The sequence below is a fragment of the Physeter macrocephalus genome, chromosome 5 (assembly GCF_002837175.3).
Source record: "Physeter macrocephalus isolate SW-GA chromosome 5, ASM283717v5, whole genome shotgun sequence".
Taxonomy (NCBI): Eukaryota; Metazoa; Chordata; class Mammalia; order Artiodactyla; family Physeteridae; genus Physeter; species Physeter macrocephalus.
In genome coordinates, this window is record NC_041218.1 from 248,913 (window position 1) to 266,569 (window position 17,657).

Below are 17,657 nucleotides of genomic sequence, written 5' to 3' on the forward strand. Positions count from 1 at the left end.
GCTCACGGGCCCAGCCGCTCCGCGGCACGCGGGATCCTCCCAGACCGGGGCGCGAACCCGGTTCCCCTGCATCGGCAGGCGGACGCGCAACCACTGCGCCACCAGGGAAGCCCCTAGGTGTTTATTTTTAACAAAGCTGAATATTGCTGATTCAAGCATAGGACGTTAAGATTGGCAAGACTGACGTCTTTTTTAAAAAAATCACATACATTTGCACATATAATATGGCTTTACATTCCTTTTGGATTGAAATGTCCATAAAACAAAACGCAGCTGGCCTAGTAAAAGACTAAATTTTTAGCCTAGGAAAAGGAAACTTAATTCCTTTTTACTCAATATATTTAATTCTTCACATATTGAATCTTTCAAAAAAAGCAGAGGCAAGATATAGCAATCACGAAAGCTTCTAAAGTAAAGGAACAGATTTATGCAAAATAGAGCCAGGTGCCCACTGTCGGGAGGGTGGAGGGGACCCTGGGCCAGCCCGGGACTAGGGTGTGCATGTGACGCCAGGTGGGTGGTGAGTAGATGGAGACCAGAGGAGATCTCGATGTCCTGTCCTGTACACAAGCACTTCTGACTGCCCAGGTCCTGGTTTCTTGGTGTTTTTCTCCTAACAGGAGCCAGGACTCCTTGGAGAAATGGCTGATCCCGAGGTTCCTGTGCCAGAAAGCAAAGAGGGGCTCCTGGAACGAGTCAGAACCACCTCCAGGAACCCTTTCCCCCGGGGGGAGCCTCTGAGCAGCGGAATAAATGCAGGCAGCGAATCTGAGACGCACTGAGGACAGCGAAAAGCCTTGTGTCCCCGTTTAGACAAGAAATACACACGAAGGAGGAAAGGCAGTCTTCCGCCCAGCGACAGCTGCCGCGGAATTCACGACAGGGCCGTAGAACCCGCCTGGTGGCTGGCACGGGGCGTGAGATGCAGCAGCAGCTCAGGGTCTGTGCGTCTCCCCGAGGCCGGCCGGTCAGACAGGGAGGGGCCCAGGGTCAGGAAAGGATGCCCAGGCCCTCTGTGTGGTGCTGAGGCCGGTCCCAGGTGAGGCAATGAGGAGCCACGGTGACTGAACGGGACGCGTGGCCTGGGCCGCTCGTGGCTGCTCACAAAGGACGCTGTCGGGACAGTCGTGGGCTTGCACTCAGACCCGCAGAGAGCAGGACTGACTGGGGCTGGCCTGGACTACAGGAGACCAACACCCAGCCCCTGGGGTGGGGCGTCCTGGCCCGGCAAGTGTGTCACTGCGCGCTCAGGATGGTGCGGGGCGAGGGGGAATGCTCTGTGCCGTCCTTGTAACTTGTCTACAAGACGAAAATGACGTCAGAATAAAACATCTGAAGAAGATCCAGACGACAGCCTCACAGAATGAGCTGTGCTGAACACACGGATGGGACTTCAGGAGACCGGACCCAAGTGCTGCAGATCCCAGCAGATGCTGCAAAAGAATCGGTGCTTAAAAAACAGGCATTCTTACCAGGAATATTGGTTCTCCAAACGGAGAAAAGTCAATCACGTTCACCTTCACCGGCCTCACGCCCTGCTGCTGGGGCCTGAACAACCTGGGAGAGACTCTCACGTCTTGTCTGGTGCCATGGCTGATGAGGCCCTGGAAGGGAGAGTAAGGAGGGAACCAGGCGGAGTAAAGCTCTTATTCTTGAAACAATGTAATCAACATTCTGATTAAAGCAAACAGTAAGTTTATCTCCAACAAAGATACTTACAGAATGAAATCTAGACCATTACTCACCATGTCTGTGCCAACAACAAAGTGATTAGGGTCTGAAGGCAGAAATTTAACGTTCAGTGTTTGTGTGGACCCCCAAAATTCATAACCTTTATGGGAAACGCTGGAAAACAGCAAAGATGAACAGACGGGCAGTCTTGAAACTGTCAGGGTGGAAGAGACACTTAACACCGTCACCTGCCACTGGACACGCTTCTAGTTCCTTTCCCTTCGGTCACCATGCTCTGGACAGTCCCTTCAGCCCACCCTCCTGCTCACTCATTCTTTCTTCTACTGTCTAATCCACTCTTTCATTCACAGACTTAAATTTCAGAGACAACAGTTCCATTTCTAGAAATGTCTTTCTGATCGCACAATTCTCTCTCGTACCCTGGTGGGTGTCCCTCACACGGCAGCGTCCGTGACCCTCCCCACGAGCCTGGCCGTGGACGTGCCCGCGCGCAGGCAGCTGTCCCGCTGCTGACAGCCCCCGGGCACTGGTCTGCCCCACACTCACTCCTCAGCTGCGGACCCCTGACCGCACCCCGACTCGGCTTCTGGGATTCTCCCACTGGAAGGGCAGTGCGCCCCAGGGTCCCCGGCAGGGGTCAGCTCCAGCTCGCTGCCCAGCAGGCCTGACACGTCCCTGGTCCCCACGGGAGTCAGCTCCCAGCCCCCCAACCACCCAAAAGCCTGCAGGCTGACTTCAAGCTCCACCCTTATTCTGGCACTTTCCTCTCTTTTTTAAAAGACTGTATTTAGTGTGTTGTTGGTTTTTTACCTTGCACAGTGTTTGTATTATAACAACCAGGGCCCAGGGCTGCTCCTGCCACGCTGCCCCGGTCCCTGGTTGGGGATCTGGCCCCTCAGTCTCTCCCCTCTTCTTACCTCCGGCCGAGATCCCCGCCTCGGGGCCCGCTGCCCTGGTCACCTCCACGCTGGGCCGACCAGGTCCTGCCCCTCCCACCCCCAGGCCCCCTCCTCCCCCCGGTCCTCAGCTACACGGTGCCCCTCAGCTGAGCTGGACATCTGGGCAAGAGGCAGGCTCTCCCCGGTTCCTGGAACCAGCCGGCCACCAGGTGTGCTCAATCCTACCCTTTACTGAGCCCAGCCCTCCGTCCCCACGAGTGCCGCCTGGTTCAGACTCTCATCTCGGACCTCGATCCATCCCCACGGCAGCTCCTGAAGCTCTCCCCGAGTCCCCTCCTCTGTTCCAAGATTACAATGTTGCCAAGTTCATGGTTCTAAACTGCAAACAAGACACACCCCTCCTTATGCAGAGTTCTGAGATGAGTCCCTGTCACCTTCAAGAGAACTGTCTGAACCCTCGGTGCGGCGGGCCTCCTCAGGGTCAGGCCACCGACTCTACCCCTCTCCTGACAGCAAACCTACTGGCAGGTCTGAAACCGGCAGCGTCTTCATGCCCCTGGGCTTCCTCTGCCCGGCAGGCTCCCTGACTCTCATCTCGCCCCCGTCCCACGGCCGTCCCTCCTCCGGGTCCACACTCCGTGGGGCTCCCCCCAGCACTTCACGCGTGTGCCGAGCCACGGGGATGAGGGAGGAGACGTGCCACCAGGCCACTCTCAGGGGAGGCCCTGCTGCCCCAGGGGCCAGGGGCACTTCAGCCAAGGTCCCCCTCCTCCCCGGGATGCCCGTGTTCAGGGCCGAGGGAGGGAGGCTCAGGCCCGGCCGGGGGGCCTGCCTCTCAGCTCAGCCCCCTCGCCGCCACCCCTGCCAGCCCCCCTCTGCCAGACGCTGACCCCAAGGCTGCAGCGGCTACTGGTCACTTGTCTGCGCTTAAGGGCCCTCCCTGAGGGAAGAGGCACCACGAGGCAGCCGGTAGAACACACTCCACTCGGCAAGTGTGCGGATACGGTCTGGACGGATGTTTGTGACACCCGGACCTAGGGGAGGCACTGCCACGCATTTAGCGGGGAAAACCCAACATCAGCTAGGGGTGACGCTTTCCTTTAAAGAGCGTATAGTTAAGTACAGGAGAAATTTATAGTTAAAAGATAAATGCAATGCATGGTATGAAGTGATACGGCCATAATGGAGACGAGAATGGAACGGTTTCACAGAAATTCAGTGAGCGGTCAGGGGGCCAGCCGTGGTGGGGTCTGCCGTGCATCAGATGAGTTTTTTCAAACATAACTCATTCCTTGTCATAATTATACTGAAATCAACGGCAGGTGATTTACAATCATGAAGCATGTATGAATTCATGGATACAACCCAGAGGTGTTCTGTCTGATGAGGAAAAGTCAGGCTAATATCAAAGCGTTTTCCAGGGTAAATCACAGGCTGATAGCTAGGCCCTGACAGCGGTGAAAAGATGAGAAAAGACATCTTCGGGAAATAAATTAACATGAAATATATAAATACCACAAACAATATTCATACAGCTAAGATTTTTACATCATATTAAGTTATTTGAGTAAAAACAGAAACCTAATTTCTGAATAAAACTTTCATACCAATGTTTCTAGTTCCTGAAACTTGTCTATTTAACTTCAGGGTTATATTAAAACTGGATGAAAAAGAGTCAAATCGTACCAACTCACAAGACAGAAAATATTTTAATCAAAGAAAAATGTTAGCTCTATACCTGGCAATTACATTTATTACTTTGATTCATTAATAATAAACTAAGTGGTAAATAAACTATTTAGCAAAAATACAATGGGAGAAGTTAGGGTTCTTCAGTGCCAGCCTGGCCGTGCCTTATTACCTGACGCTATTTCCTCCCGTGGGAAACGGCGCTTTGTGAGCGGGGATGCGGCACAGACCTACCTGTCACTCAGCTGAATCGCGGCGCTGTGCACCAACTTTATCCTCCCTCCAGGCAGTAAACCTACAAACAGAGAAACCAGAAATAAATGACCTCTTAATACAAGTGAACCAAAATCCAATTACATTTGCCTGGAATTATTTTTCATTGCTTAAATATCGGTGTTAGGAAATAATACAAAAATGCAGATTGATGAAGATCGTCCTGTCCCTCACGCAGGGGAGGTTCCTGCAATTGCCTGAGGATATGAATTAAGATTTTGCAGTTCAGGGTCTTAGGGGAAGAGGGTTGGTGGAATCAATATCAAAAAGCCTTTACATTTTTAGATTTGATTTAAAAAGGGAAGTACACTTAAGCAAAAAAAGAAAAAGATCAATATTTAACAAACCTCCAATTCCCCATAGAAACCCTCTCCTGTAAACGTCCACCCGCGCCAGTTTTGGTTCCCCATGCAGGTGGGGAGGCCCCCTCGGGCCCCTCTAGCCCCGTCCTGCCCTGCCGGATGTCCCACACCCACGGCAGCCCCGGCTCACAGGGAGCAGAGCGGATGCTGCACGAAGACGAGGCTGAGAAGAGAGGCCCCTCAGGATGGTTTCCACCGCGTCCTTTCTCCAGGAGCGGGGGGTCCACAGCACCGGCCCCTCCTCATTTCAAAAAGTCAGAGTGACTCTGGTCCTATTTTCTGGCTGGCTCTATGGGGGTGCTCCCGGCCCAAACAAGGTGAAGGGGCCGGTCATTAAATAAGCGGCTGGAGCTGCTGAGGAAGTGCAGGCGGGCGGCCCCTCGGTGCCCCAGCCCAGGGCATCGGGACAGCAAACTGCCGGCCGCAGAGCCACCCCCCACCCCGCCCCAGTGGCTCCAGTCTCAGAGGTCTTGTGGGGTCACACACACCCAGGCCTTAGACACCGAGTCTCGGGGACACCCTCAGGGAGCACAGAGCAGACGACACGCACGGGCCTCCAGTGACAAGAGCGTCAGGGGCCTGTTCAACAGCCGACAGGTTATAAAATACACAACTTAATCTTCATTTTCCATGCAGCTAATTACTGATTCTTCAAAGCGGTTATCGGTATCTTTCATCTTTATTGATTTTAGCAACCGTTGATTAAACTCAGTTTTTATTTAATAGTTACCTAAGTCACTTATTGCACCTGCAGTATCTGCCTTTGCTAATTCAACCACCACCTGAAATAGAACACTGAAGATGAATATCAGCAAGTGTAATAATCGTGAAACAGTCTAAGCAAAGCGTAGCTCTAATCAAGACAGCACGTTACATCAGGCACTAAAAATTTAATTGCTCCAGAAAAAAGACTAGTGTTTAAAAGTTATAAATCCCCTTCTTCGACCTGTTTCTCTGCACTCTGACCTGTCAATGCCCTGTGCAGCCTCCGGCCCTGACACTGCTCCCCTTTCGCTCCCACAGGCATTCCCAGCAAGCCCGTCTCGACCTGGTTTCCCCGCCGTAGCTGACTGCATGGTCACCCCTGCTCCGCACGCATCTCCCCCGCCACCCCGACCACAGACTACCACCCGCCACGCAAACCCTGGGGCGAGCGCTCGCACGTCCGACTCACCCACACGTTGAGAACCCCACTCTCATCCAAGGAAGCGACGTGGAAGGATAGGCCTGCTGGCTCTAGTGAAGACAGAACCGGGGAAGGGCCGGCTCATAACCAGGAAACCACATCTCACAACTTGAGCTTGGGATTTTATGCAAGTGAAGGGTCACGTACCTTCTTGGGTAGAAAAAGGTGAAAGCACACAGCTCTGTCTTTTGCAGACAGACCCTGCGATGGGTTCTATTGCCTGGAGGGGACTGCGGTGGTTTACAGACATCAGGACACCGTCTGGGGATGAAAAGCACAGGCACCACATGCGCATAGTGAGTCGTGGAGTACAGTTAACATTGTGCAGGGACAGGCACATCTTCCCAAAGCACAAGGCCACGCGGACCACAGTGAAAGGACACGTGCCGTGGCTCTCAGCATCACCGAGGAGCGGAGGCCACAGAGCTCGTCACACCTGTGAGAAGAGAGGCAGGCCCTGCGTCTGCACGACGGCAGGTACAAGGATGGACAGAGCGGGTGGGGGGCCTCCCCGGCTGCGGGGGAGCGGTGGGCTCACGGCCAGAGCAGCGCCGGGAACGGGCAGAAGGGAGCCTCGGGAGCTGCAGGCTCCCCCCCACCAAGAGCAGCGCCTTTAAAGAAACGACACCTCACAGTCCAACGGGACAGAGCTCCTCTGACCCGGCATATCCACCTACAAAACTCCCAGGAGTAGAAAAGAACAGACAAACTCCACACAAAGCTACCGAAGGAACTCAAGAGAAAATGCAAATGAAAGCATTTCAACCCATGAAAATTCTCCCTCCAAAAAACAAGCATGAAACAGAAGACCAAAATCCAACACTCCAAACTACATCACATCTCTTCAAAAATACATTTGGAAATGTATTTAAAGCACAAAAACACCTGGAATCAGAAACCCAGAACAAAAATGGGTTAAGAAACATCAAGAAAGAAAATGAGAGTTAGGGCTGAACTCAGGAAAGAAACTGAAGAAAAAGACAAAACGGTCTCAGAAATGAAGAATAAGTGACAGGGTTTCAGATTCAATGAACTTGAGGGAGGCCCACTGAGGAAGGGGTGTCCTCTGCACGTGAGGTTACTGAAACTTTGAAGGTTTTAATGACAATGTTTAGATGGCAAAAGAAAATGAAGGCAGCGTGTTAATGGAGTAATTAGGTTTAAAAACTTAAAGAGTTTTAGTGTTTTGATTGAACACGGTGGTGAATTCAAAGGTTAATTAGTAATAGCAGCAGCACTTAGAAAATGCACATTCTTTTTTTTGTTTGTTTTGTTTTGTTTTTGCGGTAAGCGGGCCTCTCACCGTTGTGGCCTCTCCACACGGACGTGCAGGCTCAGCGGCCATGGCTCACGGGCCCAGCCGCTCCGCGGCATGTGGGATCCTCCCGGACCGGGGCAGGAACCCGCGTCCCCTGCACCGGCAAGCGGACTCTCAACCACTGCGCCACCAGGGAAGCCCAGAAAATGCACATTCTTAAAAGATATCTTTTCTAACAGCATCAAACCCATAAGGTACCTATAAACTCATACATTCTCAATAGCGGCAATTTCACCCCCAAAGGGGCAAAAATTGGTTGTTGGGAGACAAAAGAAACCTTGCCCTTTTAGGTATAAAACACAGATGTACTCAGAGAACATAAAGAGATATGCAGTATATGTGCGGTGCTCCAGGCAGGGGCGATCAGGCTACTTGGTTAAGAGGAGGCACACCCAACACGCCTGACACAGGACTGTGTCCAGAGCACATGAGGCCTCAAACAATGCAACAGTAAGAAGCAACAGATCAATTTACAAATGCATGAAAGACCTAAACACACCCCACCGAAGACAGACAGCAAATAAGCACCCGGAGACGCTCTGCATCCCATGTCCTCAGCGAAACGCAAAATAAAACCTCGAGACACACTCGCACCCACCAGAAGGGCAGGAAGTCTGCCGGCCCCGCTGACGAGGACGTGCAGCCTGTGGCGCCTGGGATGCAGGCTCCAGTCCTGACCGCCAGCCAAGGGAATTAACCAGGAGCCCACCCACCAGCGGGCGCAAAACCCACGTGGTGCCCAGCAGAGGACCCTGCCCAGAGAAGGAGGGGTGACGTTCTGAGCCCCGCACAGCCGTGACCGCAGGCACATCTCCCGAAGGGACGGAGGCCAGGCTTGAAGGTCTGGGCCCCACAGGATCCCATCACTTGCCTTCTGAGAAGGTAAAACTACAGAGAAAAAGCCGATCCTGGGAATCGTGAGGACGGGGAGACGCAAAGACAGCTGGGGGGCGGGGGCGGGTGTCCCTGGGCAGGAACAGGGAGAAGAATGGTGAGAAGACAGTCAGGTCTGCGCGCAGGCCCTGCCCCGAGGTCAGCGTGCTCACGGACGAGCCTCCCACCCGAGCGCCGGCAGGTGGGCAGAGACGGGTGCCGAACAGGTCACGTCCACGGCGCACTGAGAGAAAACTCCAGAACGCAAGTGCCGACCCAGGGGCGGGGCGGGGTGCTGGTCGTGCTTGTCCTTGTTTGTGGTTGTGACTGGCGGTGGTTGGAATTGTAATTGTGGTTGTGGTTGTGGTTGGTTGTGGCAGCAGCCGCGTGGCATGAAGTATTCACAGGAGTCTAACTAGGGGTCCTGGCAGCTCCAGTGGTTCTGGTTCCTTTCGACCCCCGAGAGGCCACTACCTCGCTCCTTCAGCCTCCAGTGGGGCTGTCGGAGCCACGGGAGCGCACACACCAACACACCTCAGATTGATTTAGAACTGGGCGTCACCTCACTGAGGACCTGAAGTCCCCAGAGTTAACAGGACAGAGCACTCGCGTCACCACTGCCGCTGCCCGAGCAGCTGCCGGAAGGAGGCTGTTTCTCCTGTTTAGCACAGGTCTCTTTTGCTCTTAGGTCAGAGCCGTCCTCTGGGGTGACCCGCATGAACGATGCAAAGGGGTTTCACGGCTGCTCCGGAAGACCCTGGGCTGGCGGGCAGTGTCACTGACCGGTGGAAAAGGTTGCGGTCCTGAACGTCCAGAAGCACCCGCTCAGCTTCACGTAACGATGGAGCCTGGCATCTTCCCTCAGATCCCACACGACCACCGAGCCGTGCACGGTCCCAGCAAACAGCAAGAAGGCTTTCAAGGGGCTAAAGCAGCAGCACGTGACCTAGAAAGACGCACAGAAAGCCGGAGGCTGACAAGTGGAGGCACCGGTGCCCGCGGACCTTCCACCTGGAAGCCGAAGGTGTCTGCGTGCCGCCTCCCTGGGTGACGGGAGGGACGGCGGCTGCGGGGCGTGGCCGTGGTGCCTCCATTCAGCCCCATCAGGGGGCCCACAAGGGCTGAGCCCTCCTGCCATTTTATTTACATCCTGCATCACAGTAAGTTGTTATTTTCAAGCCCCCAAAACCGATACCCTTCTTCACAGCTTTGGAGGAGATGGACGACTTTGAGGTCAAGGAGCACATGACTAGAGACACATGTGTAAAAGGGCAGCCCTCCCACTGTACCCCCATGGTCATCACCTCACGGCCCCGCTAACCAGGGGCAGGAAACGCACGAGGCCAAGGACTTGGAAAATCTCAGGCACATTAAGAAACCTCTACAATATCCGAACCAACTGGAGCGAGCCGGGAAGCATGCTCCTGGGATCCCAGGGGTGGCAGAGCCAATGTTTCCATTGAGTCACAGCCACGACGGTGCTGAACGCCAGGGACTGAGAGGCTGCGGTAACCCGGCCCCTCCGTCGAGCTGGCCCTTCCCACTAGGAGTTTCTGCCCCTCGTCACCCTGCACACAGCTGGGGCGGCAGGGACAGAAAGCAGGGGACCTGGAAGCCCTCCTGGTGCCTGCCCTCCGCTAGTAACACGCACGGCTCTCCCGGGCTGTACCTTCGACTCGCATATCAGGACCTTCTGGGGCCCCGACGGCTGCCAGATGTCCCACACGCAGAGCACGTATCTGCCATCCAGCAGGGGCGCGAAGGCTTTCCCAGCTCGCCCGTGCACAGACACCACCATCCGCCTCTGAACCTGAGAGGCGTGCAGGTAGGATACTCTCCGGTCTGAGGATAAGACAAGAAAAATATTTCTGCATTTAGTGATCTGCCAGAATCCACGTTAAACTAACATACTTAAGATTATTCAGATACACTTCAGCTTAATGAAGAAATAAACATGGCCTTTCGAAGATGCCCGCACCTGAAATCGGGGTTTTGACAAACGGCCAAGCTCGACTTGAAAACGTCCAAGTTGGCCTCGTTTGCTAGAAGCCACCCTCCTCCACGCTCGGCACAAAGTGGCCTGGGACTCCGCTGTCCATCAGCTACTCCCACGGGCCCGTGGGAGCGGAGGTGACCTGGGTGGGGCGTCACAGCTGCCCCATCAGTGCCTTCTCCCCTGGCAACGGGACCCTGCCTGACACCCATCTTCCTCCTGATATCTGTCCCTCAGACACACTGTCTGTTCCCCTCGTTCGGTCCACTTACAGAGGCAGGATTTCTGTCTGTCTGCCCACTGTGGCTCTAAGGCCTGGGACACTGCAGACACTCCTGAGTATCTGTGGAACCCAGAGAAGAATGAGTGGGCCACCAGCACTGCACGTTTCCTGGCGACGGTGGCATCGAGCGGACTCTGTGAGGGTCCCGTGTCACTCCCTCAGAGCTCAGATCCAGATAACGTGAACCAGGCCCAGGTCAAGGACACCTGCCATCCCAAGCTCCTCTCCCATTCCCTCAAAACTCACTTTACTAAAACAAAACACAAGAAAAACCTCCAATCTGCCCAGACTCGGAACTAAGGGCCAAGTCCCGGACAGCACCCGTGCATCCTCTGTCTCTAACTAAGGGTTCTGGAACAAGCACAACCCGGCCCCCAGCCCCGGCTCTGTGAAGCCACCATCGCTCAACAGCTCCTGGAGGAAAGGACTGCTTTAATTCCTCTTTCTTGGGCTGCAGGGGGAGGTGGTGGTGTGGACAGCTGTATTTTGAATGCTATAAATGCAATGATTTATTGTTTTTCTAATAGGATGACTCTTACCTTTTAAAAACAAAAATACCCTCAAACAACATGAGCTTTTAAAATTAACAATGCCATTTGTGCTAATGGTCAGTGCAGAGGTATGGATACGAATCTAGATCTCTACAGCAGGCAGGACAGAGGAACTTCTAGAACAAGCGGCATCAATGCACCGGGTCACGCAGGCCCAGAAGCACCCGGCAGAGCTGACTGCGGGGCCCCTGCACTCCTCGCCCTTCTCCACGCAGACCAGGACCATGGTTGCCACCCAAGCCCTCACCAGCCGCTTGTTTTAAAAGCAAGGAGGCGACTCGTTTAAGCGATTTACACTTGGTCACGCACACGCTGCAGTTTGGTTCGTTTATGACCGCATGCAGTTACACCCCACGTGTGATGACGCGGGCTTCACTTCGGTAGATTTTATGCTCTGTAACCACGGGTCAGCTTAGATGTCAGTCGCGTTGGGCTGAGTTAGCCACATGACTCCCACCTGGACGCCCCCCCGCTGCTCCCGCTGGCCCGCTACCCACGAGCGCCCGTCATGCTTGTAATGCGCGCGCGAGCCTGCAGAAGCTGAACCTCTGCTCTCTGTTCGACAATCCCCGTTAACACAGGGTGTAACAGTAAGGGCCACTGTCTCAACGTCCATGTTCACTTTGAGGACCGCTTACTTTGAAGGAACGGCAAGCTGGTGTTCAGCTGCGCGGAGCTATCGCTGAAACGCAGGGTGCAGTCCTGCGCCCGGGGTGTCCAGATGGGCTCCAACGCCACCCGATCCTCTTCAAGCAGAACCGCAATCACCTTTCAAAGACACATGAGCGGTCCTTCTTGAACACTCTCAAATGGACTCATTTTACAAGATAAAACAAAGCACTACCTAATCTTACCTGTTTCTGAAAATAACTGCCGAAGTCCAAGACATCATATAAACGGACAGAATGAAATTATTTTGTCCTTTCCACACAATAATAGAAACTACCAGGTAAAATTCCATTCATGTAAACTCCAGAGCCATTATTTAACACTGGATGTCATTTTTCATAGTAAACCTTTTGCTAAAATAACAGGAGTGGGGAAAGGGACCCTCCAGCTTTTCTAGAAGAAACAGGGGCATGGAAGTGCCACCTACAGCACCACGTGCTGCTCACCAGGCTGTGGTAAGGACCCAGTGTGACTGCAAATCGCCGTCACTGCCCTCATGGGTCGTGGGTCACGCTCAGGACGACAACGGGGACGAGAAAGGCGAGGTGGACTCAGGAGAGGCACCCGCCGAGAACAGACGGGACGGGGTGGGAGGCCCAGCAGCGAGATGAAGGTCTCCGACCCCCGGCCGCCCATCCTTCCTGCTCCATCCCACCTTTCCTCCACGTCACCCGGCACCCGAGCGTGTGAACTCTCACTGAGGGCGGCTGACTTCACGTGCAAGTGTGTGAAAGCACGGTCGTATCTCGTAAAGCACAGACTCTCCGTGACGCGGCTCGGAGACCACCACCAGGCGTCCAGCACGGGGCTGAGGACAGGCTCATTCTGAATCTACATGTCAGGTTCACGTGTATTATACTTATCGGTGCTTTGGACTTGAATTCTAAGCTGACGTGGAAACAACACGAGACCACTGAAGAAACACAAACGCCGACCTTACGCTTGCTGGTACTGAGAAACATTACTGATCCTCCTCCTCCAGGGACTCACACAGAAATACCCATGGCGGGACCAGGACGGTGACCACGGTTTGCTTTGACATAATTGAGGGGTGGGTGGTGGGCCTCAAGAGGTGAAGGGCTGCAAGCTGGGACCTCTGAAGCATGCGGCGGCCACCTGCCGCCTCTCGACCTTTGTACAGACTTCGAAGATTTCCATAACCAGTTTTTAAAGTCATGAGTTTACTAGTTTCAAATACCCTAGATGTGTGCTCACCTTGCTGACTTTGTATGTCTGTTTTTTAGTCTATGTTCATTTTAAAATGCAAGCAACCAACATTACAGTACAGAATCCAAACACACAGACAGTGCCTGCAGCCACAGAAGCTGCTGGGGTCCCTGCCCAGGGCAGAGCGCACCTGGCAGGCGGCCCGGAGGAAGCTGCACAGGCGGGGCGTGTTGACCTTCGGGACGACGGCGGCGGCATCAAGGGGGCCACTCTGCTCACTCCCTGAAAAACAGCGCACGTGAAACCAGCCAGCGCGACTCTCACGGTCACGGTCGCACACATCAAAGGGCGTACGAGTGAACCAGGAGCCCTGGAGGGGAAGCCAGGGGGTCCCATCTCATCCTCTAGATCTCCTCCTGATTTCTCAGGAGTCTGTAAACAGAATCCTACTTAAAGCATCAGTTTATCATGTATGTGTTACATTTAGGTGTGTTATTTTCTTAGGATGAGGCTTCCCTGAGGAAAGGGAGTAACAGAGGTAATTCCTCAGAATGAACAATCCACCAGTAAAGCAATATTTAGCACGTAAATAACCGAGGAGAACCCAGGGCAAGCAGAACTCTGCATATTCCAGGGGCTTCCATCTGTCTTGATGTAACATACCTGGAAAATGTACTTAAAGAGGAAACTTCTCTAAGAATGAGAACAGACTACCCCAAATTAAGAGCAGAGAGTGTTCTAGAAGCCCATCTGCAAAGTGCTGGTTTGGCGTGTGGGCTCTTTCCTTTCTGTTTAGGAACAAGTGTTGCGAACCCTGATCAGGGCCCAGCCCAGGCCTCCAGCTCTGCACAGGTGCTAAGCGTGGTGTTTGGAAGAGCTCTGGTGTTTGCACAGTCACATGGTGACAACCACGCTCGAGACGGAGGAAAGAACAAGAAAGGGAGTAAACACAACTCCCAGGGTCGAGAGCAGAGGCTGGTTACCCCCAGACACAGCCGCGCCTTCCCCCGGGTGCTGGGTCCACACTTCCTGAGTCTCAACCTCTTCAGTCTGGACGTCCCTGTCCATGTTATCTTCATTATACTGAACATAGGCCTGAAAAACAAAGCTGGGCTGAATTAGCTTTGGATCTCAACCTCAGAGCCATTTCTCATTACTGAAAACAGCTAACAATTTTTAAGTTAATGATGACAGTCTTCTAGTTTGTCAAAAGTACGCATCATGGCATAAATAACAATCATGCAAAGACTGGTTGTGTCTTAAACGTTTTATAAATATGGGCCTAAATTTCAAAAGTGTTTTCAAAAAGTTACAACAAACAATTCAGCTCTGGTTTGAAAATACGATGGCCCTAATCCTCCAACACCCTATTCTCTTAGAACATAGTGGCTTTGCAAAACCAGACACAAATTTATTTATTTCAAAAATGTATATGCTTCAGTAAAGACAGTTTTGATACCAATAGCTTTAAGATGAGGAAAACAAGCAAAGAAGTTAGATAGTCTGCTCAAGGTCAGAGTGAGTCAGCTGCAAAGCCAGGGTTAATCAGTCAGCTTCTTAAATTTCCTCCTGTGACCTTCTCCCCAGTGAAAGATTACTAACTGATATATCCAAGAGCATGTTGCTAGGTGCACTGCGGGGACAGAAGAAAAATGTCCCAGGAGATCCCTGACTCCAAGACTTCACCACCTTGGGAGGTGGACTGTCACACAGTCAACAACTAGAAGTACTACAGGGAAAGACAGGGCTGTGTGGGACGTACTGTAGCAACCCTGGAGCCAGAGGACACTGTCAGTCACCAGGGAGGGGTCACCTAGTTGCCTAGAGGGCAGGAGAAGGACAAAGAGCAACAGGCAGGTAGACGGCAGGAGAGGCTGGGTGGCCTAAGCCAGGTAATGGAGAAAAACAGGTAGATGACAAAGGGACCTGGCAAGAAGGAGCCACAGGCAGGTGAGGGGGGCCTGGCACAGGACGACCTTGAGAGGAAGGTGAGGAGAATGGAACAGGCAGGAGGGATACTGAGGTGAGCCCAGTGTCTTGGGATTTGGGAGGCACTCGGTCGCTGATCTTGGAGTCCCTACATGTAGGAACATACGTGCAGGACTCGGAGGCAGTGCAGGATGCTGCAGCCCCACAGGAAGCCAAGCAAGTGATCCGAGGTGACTTCCTGGTGACCTTCAGTAAACCCCCCTACTTGGGGTTGTCCTCAGGGCTTGGGAGCGATCCACATCCGTGCCCAGGAGCCTCCAGGGAGCCAAGGACGCTGGCACACCCTCCAGGTGACGAGCACATGACGTCTGCGTCCCTCACAACCACTCCCAGGTCTAATGTCCGGAACAGGACACAGCGCCACACAAATTCCTGCCAACGCACTGTACTCGCACTTGGTAGATAACCTTGTACTCACCTGCTTGGTGTTTTTTTTCCCGAAGTTTCTGATGTACATGTCATACTCGTTCACTGGTGGGAGGTCCAGGAGGGAGAAGGTGAAGGAGAAGTCCAGGTCGATAAGCCGGAGCAGCTTTGTGCTGCGTGTCCTGGAAACAAGATGACGTGACATCAACCACGTGCAAATGGAAGCATGGGCCGGGGGAGGGGGAGCCTCACGAGGAGCTGGCGGCTCCGGCCAAGGGGCCCGTGAAGTTCTGTCTAGGTGGGAGCCTGAGATATTAACAGTCGCTAAGGTGGGAACTCACGCGTGGACAGTGAGGCCGCTGGGCTGAACCCGACTGTGCTGTCGGTGCCCTCAGGCCCCCGTCCCAGCTGCCCGCCACCCAGCCCCCTCTTAGGGACTGAGCCCCGGCCCCCCCGAGGGACGCGTCCAGCTGGGTGAGCACCTGTCCACCCTGACCCCGCATTCATCTGATAAGACACTGGAATAGCCGCGCTGCTGCAGAGGTGGACGGTCGTGAGACCGGGGGAGGGAAAGCCCGCTCCCGCCAGCGCGTCTCCCCGGCTGATCCCGCTCTCTCTACATCTACGGCGTCCGTCCCAGATCTGGGTGGACTCTTGCACCTACTCCCAGATTGTACTGGGTTTAGTACAGCAGACCATGGGCTGAGAGTCTGTTCTCCACTTTCACGAATCTAGGAATTGTGCAAATTTCTGAGCTCACAGTCATGCAAGCTTGGACTCTGACGCCTGGTGGCCCTGGCTGTTCAGAGCTCACATCCACCTCCACCAGAGGCTAACCTGGAGCCTGTGTTTTGTTGTCCACATAACTGGCCTGCGGCACCCACGGAGGACACCAACACAGGAGGCACAGCGCCCGGGCACCTGACGGCAGGGCCAGTGTGGGACTCGGCTTCCTCACGAGAGCAACAGGGCACTGGCTCTGAGTGACGCCAACCACAGGCGCAGGCTGGGCCAGGCCGGCTCTCTGCTCACGGGTTCCGGCCACCAGCCTCGCGGGCCCCTGCCTGTGACCCTGCTGCAGCCGTGACGTGGGGGCTCCCACGGCCCCCAGAACTAACACCAATGCTAGGGCCGAGCTTGTCTACAGCACGGCACGCCCGCACCAGGACACAACACCTGGACACAGGGAAACGGAGCACAAATGAAATCACGTGCCTGAACGCCAGCAGTGAAAACAAAACAAGAGCTAATTTTTAAGGGTACGCTGAAGAAAAGTGTATTAAAGCTCCCTAATTCCTTCTGCAAAGTTCCCAACACACCTACTTTTGCTTAAGGGCCTGAGTCCGACTCTTCTGGCGGCGTGAGGCTGTCGCAAAGTCCAGGAAAATCCCACAAGCAGGGGTTTCGGAGGGGGAAACGTCTGCAGCTGCACACACACAAAAAGCGTTTTCGTGACACTGAAACGTTTCTTCAAGCAAAAGAAATCAAGAGTAAACCAACTAGAAGCATGCAAACCAATTATGTTCAGTAAGGTCTTTACACATAACTAGTGTTAAACATCTTCTACGAGCATTTGAGAACCACTCCAGCTACCGTCATCTAAAACTTTCAGCAACAAAGCAAAACTTCCTACGCATGTGCCAATCACACTACGTTTAGAAATATTTAAGAATATATATACAAGGCAGGCCTCCACTCCCGCCCCACTCTCCCCCTCCCCCTCCAAAAAGTGTGTCCTCTGGAAAGGGAGTTGAGATGTGAATGCACAAAACAACTGAAGAACAGAGACAGATGCAAGTTAATGCTGGATCAGCCACTCACTGTGGCAGAGAGAAAACAGGCAGACGTGGGCAGGGGTTCGTCAGGTCACAGGGTGCAGAGGTCGTTGGCCTGGTGACCCACCATCAACTGCCGAAAGCTCCCACCAGGACGGACAGCTCGGGCCCTCACCCTCCCACGCAGACAGCCTCCGTTGCCTCTATCCCCCAAGGATTTCTGCGCTTCCATGCAGACTGACCCCGTCTTTGTCTACACATTTATTTCAGTTGTATCTTACTCTGTCTTCTCATTCCTCTTGGAAACACGTTTGAACTCCTGCAAAGAGCGTGCCCTCTCCTGCCGTCTTACAGCTTTATCAGACCCGCCAGGCACAGCCGGATCCCTGCCAGGGCACCTGCCTGGAGGCCGCGAGCAGGCTGCTGACCGAGCGCCTCCTGTTTTTCGTCCCTCAGAACACCTGGCACTCTGGACAGTCAGGAGCGTTTATGACAAGAACTCTCCTGCCCTGACAAGTAACCCTATCATACCCAGATGCCAAGAACTTTTGAGCAAAATACATTTCCAATCT

The 17,657-nt window shown here is 53.6% G+C and overlaps 1 protein-coding gene across 8 annotated transcripts in view; it reads right to left on the bottom strand.

Annotated features, from left to right (window-relative positions):
• DYNC2I1 (dynein 2 intermediate chain 1) overlaps positions 1-17,657 on the bottom strand; it is a 48,079-nt gene that overhangs the window by 3,324 nt on the left and 27,098 nt on the right. For 3 of the 8 annotated variants that reach the window (XM_024131627.3, XM_024131626.3, XM_028489494.1), the window contains 13 exons: positions 16,634-16,736; positions 15,363-15,492; positions 13,939-14,050; positions 13,146-13,237; positions 11,758-11,887; positions 9,962-10,134; positions 9,076-9,238; positions 6,249-6,362; positions 6,090-6,151; positions 5,646-5,697; positions 4,515-4,575; positions 1,746-1,845; positions 1,473-1,604 (listed from right to left, as the gene is read on the bottom strand). In XM_024131627.3, coding sequence (XP_023987395.1) covers positions 1,473-1,604; positions 1,746-1,845; positions 4,515-4,575; positions 5,646-5,697; positions 6,090-6,151; positions 6,249-6,362; positions 9,076-9,238; positions 9,962-10,134; positions 11,758-11,887; positions 13,146-13,237; positions 13,939-14,050; positions 15,363-15,492; positions 16,634-16,736 — 1,424 coding nt within the window. Of the gene's footprint in view, positions 1-382; positions 1,434-1,472; positions 1,605-1,745; positions 1,846-4,514; positions 4,576-5,645; positions 5,698-6,089; positions 6,152-6,248; positions 6,363-9,075; positions 9,239-9,961; positions 10,135-11,757; positions 11,888-13,145; positions 13,238-13,938; positions 14,051-15,362; positions 15,493-16,629; positions 16,737-17,657 lie in introns of those variants that run through there. The other 5 variants (XM_028489495.1, XM_028489496.1, XM_028489497.1 and 2 more) reach the window with 3 other exon arrangements.